Source organism: Sceloporus undulatus, chromosome 7 (genome assembly GCF_019175285.1).
Source record: "Sceloporus undulatus isolate JIND9_A2432 ecotype Alabama chromosome 7, SceUnd_v1.1, whole genome shotgun sequence".
NCBI lineage: Eukaryota > Metazoa > Chordata > Lepidosauria > Squamata > Phrynosomatidae > Sceloporus > Sceloporus undulatus.
The window spans coordinates 26,496,680-26,500,873 of NC_056528.1; the positions used below are offsets into that span (position 1 = coordinate 26,496,680).

The 4,194-nt window shown below is 45.6% G+C and overlaps 1 protein-coding gene across 1 annotated transcript in view; it reads right to left on the reverse strand.

The window, feature by feature from the left end:
- FSD1 (fibronectin type III and SPRY domain containing 1) overlaps positions 1-4,194 on the reverse strand; it is a 10,398-nt gene that overhangs the window by 880 nt on the left and 5,324 nt on the right. Inside the window, exons 8-12 of the mRNA XM_042479611.1 lie at positions 4,021-4,119; positions 3,095-3,254; positions 2,726-2,805; positions 1,189-1,440; positions 266-354 (exon numbers count right to left, since the gene is read on the reverse strand). Of these exons, the coding sequence (XP_042335545.1) occupies positions 266-354; positions 1,189-1,440; positions 2,726-2,805; positions 3,095-3,254; positions 4,021-4,119 (680 nt within the window). The remainder of the gene's footprint in view (positions 1-265; positions 355-1,188; positions 1,441-2,725; positions 2,806-3,094; positions 3,255-4,020; positions 4,120-4,194) is intronic.

Here is a 4,194-nt window from a genome sequence, read left to right on the forward strand (position 1 = left end):
CCTGCTTCTCCCAAAGGATCTCATTTATTAGTTCAGAACATTTCCTGCAATGTTAACAAAGCTAATTAATTTGCATTAAAAGCATTTCTTAGATCTCTGGTTCCTTCAGCATCTGCCTTATCCTGCTTCCTTCTACAGTCCTGAGGACTAGATACTTTTCCTTTCTTTAAATCGAAGCTACAATTCTTGGGCAGTGCTGAATTTATTTATTTATTGGAGCAAATACCGGGAAACCGCACAACCGCTCTTTCCCCAAAACTCTCACCATGAAAGCCGGAAGAACCGGTTGGGTAAATTTGGACCGAAACGTATGGAGCAGCTGCTTGGTTTTAGCGTTGTAGAACGAGAGGAAACCTGGAAAGGAACAAAATAGGAAGAGATGAGACAGATAGCATCCAGGTTGAGAGATAATCCATTGGAGAGGAGGAAATGATCCAAGATCCATAAAGAGCCTTGTTGGGTTGTACCAAACTACGTATCCATTCCAGCGTCCTGTTTCTGACCATGGACAGCCATATGCCACTGAGAAGTGTCACAAGCCCAGATACAATAAATTCCCAAATCCACCAAAGAGCAATATCTTTATGGGTCCAACCAAAATGCACAAAATGCATGATGCAAGTTTCAACGCTCCATTGGCTTCTTCTCTAGTAACTTCTAGGTTCTCCAGCATGATTCTATGGTGGAAATTGACCACAGAATCATGCTGGAGGACCTAGTAATCTCTCTAGTAATCTCTGCATCCTCCAATATGATTCTATGATGAAAGTTGACCATAAAGTCGTGCTGCAAGACCTAGCGCAGTGATGATCAACCTTTTACAGACCGAGTGCCCAAACTGCAACCCAGACCTCATTTATTTATTGCAAATTGCCACATCCCTCTGGCTTTCTAGTAAGAAACTGGCAAACTCTGTGCTAGGGCGACAGCATGTGTGCCCACAGAAAGGGCTCTGAGTGCCACCTCTGGCACGCGTGCCATAGGTTTGCCATCACTGACCTAATGATTCCTAGAGAGAACACTTCTCTGGTAATGTCTAGGTCCTTTAGTGTGATTCTATGGCCATAGAATTGTGCTGGAGGACCTAGCAATTCCTATGGTATATATATATGGAGATGGATGGATGGATGGATGGATAGATAGATAGATAGATAGATAGATAGATAGATAGATCCTTGAGGGACTCACCTTCATGGAAATTGCAGTAGACACCGATGATGTCCGGAACTGGCACTTCTAAGACCTTTGCTTTGTTGTTGTGTTTGGCTGTGAAGCTGACTTGGAGCCAGTTGTTGAGGTGGAGGCACCAAGAGGAGGAGGTCTTTCCCAGCTGGTCAAACTTGCCCAGAGACCGGTAGGCCACCCCAATTGCAAAGGCTTTGCTGTCGCGGTCGTAGCGCACCTCCCAGTAGTGGTCTCCGCCATCGATCAGGGTGTCTCCTGTGAGAAAGAGCAAGGAAGATGGCATGGGAAAGAGGCTGGAAGCGAGAGAGTGCCTCCATGACATCCCCTTCTCAGAATTATCATGGTGTCACATATGTGAGACCCAGATATTGGCCAGAATTGACTTAAGGACATAGACATGTGAGACTCACACTATCTACATGGGCCCAAAAAGTCACCATTACTCCACTGGCATATTGTATTGTGTTGATAGGAGTGGATGCAGAGTTGCATACACAGAATATGTTCAGCTGTGCCTCGTCTTTGCAAGCTGTGCACTCCACATTGTGGTTGTGCCTCTTGTACTTTGCTTTGGGGTTGTGCATTCTCTATTTACCATTGGGATCGCGCATTCTATACTTTGCATTAGGATTGTACATTGTGGCTCTCTGTCATATACTTTGCATTGTGGTGGTGCTTCCTATACTTTCATTGTGGTCAAGCATTGTTGTTGTGCACCTAGTACTTCGCATTGTGGTTGTACACCCTACATTTTGCATTGTGCTTGTGCATTGCTGCTGTGCATCCAATACATACCATTGTGCTTGTGCACTCTATACTTTGGGTCATGAGGGCACATTGTGCTTGTGCATCCTATGCTTTCATTGCGATTGTGCAAAGCATCCTATGCTTTGCCTTGTGATTTCACATTGGGGTTCTGCATCCAATACTTTGAACTGCGGTTTTTCAGTCTATACTTTTGTGTCGCATTTGCACATTGTGGGCACGCACTTGACATTTTGTGTTGTTATTTATCATTGCTGTTGTGCACCCAGTACTTTGCATTATGGTTGCATATTCTATACTTTGCATTGTGGTGGCACATTGTGGGTGTGCATCCTATACTTTAGAGTCAGTGTGGCATAGTAGTTTCAGCACTGGACTATGACTCTGGAGGCTAGGGTTCGAATCCTCGCTTGCAACTCACAGTCTCTCAGCTTTAGAGGGGGGCAATGACAAACCCTCTCTGAACAAATCTTTACAAGAAAATCCCCTAATAGGTTTGCCTTAGGGTTGCGTAAGTCAGAAGTGACTTGAAGGCACACAACGGCTGCTCAACAGAATGGCACCAAGAATTATCCAGTTTGCTATAGACTTCATCTAAGGCTGAGAGATTGTCTGCTCAGACATGGATGGTGACATCTATGGCTGAGCAGGATTTGAACCCTGGCCTTCCAGAGTCCTAATCCAACACTCAAACTACTATACACTACATTGGAGAGGGATACTGATATAAAGTCAGAAGCTGGCAACTATGTTGGGAAACTGATCTGATCCTCACCCAATACTGTGTAGGATTCGGCCGTGAAGCGGTCCCTTCCGCCACGTCCGGTTGGCATCCTTTTTGGGGACTGCACACACCTGCGAGGAAAAGAAAAGACAGAGAAGAAAGAGTGAAGCAGCCCCCTTTGAGATCGAGGTACTGCATTTGAGGGTGCGGGGGACCAATGTCAGTCCTGTCTTTCTCTTCTAGCCACATCAGGAATGTGTTTCCCTGCATGGCAGGGAGTTGGACTGGATGACATTTGGGGTTGCTTCCAATTCTATGATTCTATCCCTCGGTCAGGAGTATTCTAGGAGCTGCAATCCCTAAAGAATAAGGTTTCCAGGATGCCAACACAGCAGAGAAAACCCAAAGATGAAGGGTTACCTGGCTGGAGAATTCACTGGGGATGCGGTGCGGCCCTTTCCATCCTTTTCCCGGGCTTTGATATCCTGCACCTTCCCGCCCATGGCATCCCATTCCACACAGAGGTCTTCCACTTTGAGGTTCTGATGGCTGGTGGCGGCATCCAGGCGAAACATGAAGGCTGAGGACAGGGAAAAGCCAATGCTAACAAATGGGACCAGTTCAGAGAAATCCACACAGCAGGGCCTCTTCCCATTTAGGCCCTTCCCATTTGGTTTGAGTGTTGGACTACAACTCTGGAGACCCGGGTTCGATTCCCAGCTCAGTCATGAAACCCAGTGGGTGATCTTAGGCAAGTCACAGACTCTCCACCTCAGAGGAAGGCCATGGCAAACCTCCTCTGAACAAACCTTGCTAAGAAAACCCCACAATAGACTTGCCTGAGAGTCACCATAAATTGGAAATGACTTAAAGGCACAAAAAGAATGTGAAGTCGAAGGCTTTCATGGCCGGCATCCATAGTCTTTTGTGGGTTTTTCGGGCTATTTGGCCATATTCTAGATGAGTTTATTCCTGATGTTTCACTTGCATCTGCGGCTGGTAGCTTCTCTGAAGATGCCAGCTACAGATGCAGGCGAAACATCAGGAATAAACTCATCTAGAACATGGCCACAGAGCCCCAAAAACCCTCAAAAGACTATGCACACAAAGAAGTTTGTCAGGCCAATCTCGAAGGAAGCTCTAATGACTCATATTATTCCCCTATTATTTTCTTAGTATTATTCTTAGTATTTTGGAAACTGTTGCATCTGTTCCAACTGATGCCCATTATTTCTTCTGTTACTTATGCCACTCCTTGGAGGGGGAAAACCCTCAGTATTTTCCTAACCCACTCCCTCTTGCTACACAATTTCTCCGTAAATCCCATTCTCCACGATTTTACCCACCTCTTGTCTCCAAAGTGACCGGCTCCGAGAACTCTCCGGCCACCGCTTTATTGCAAGCTTTGACTCGGAAATTCATGTATTTCATATCGAATTTCAGCCCTGCAAGGTAGAGGACATGAGATATAGATAGATAGATAGATAGATAGATAGATAGATAGATAGATAGATAGATAG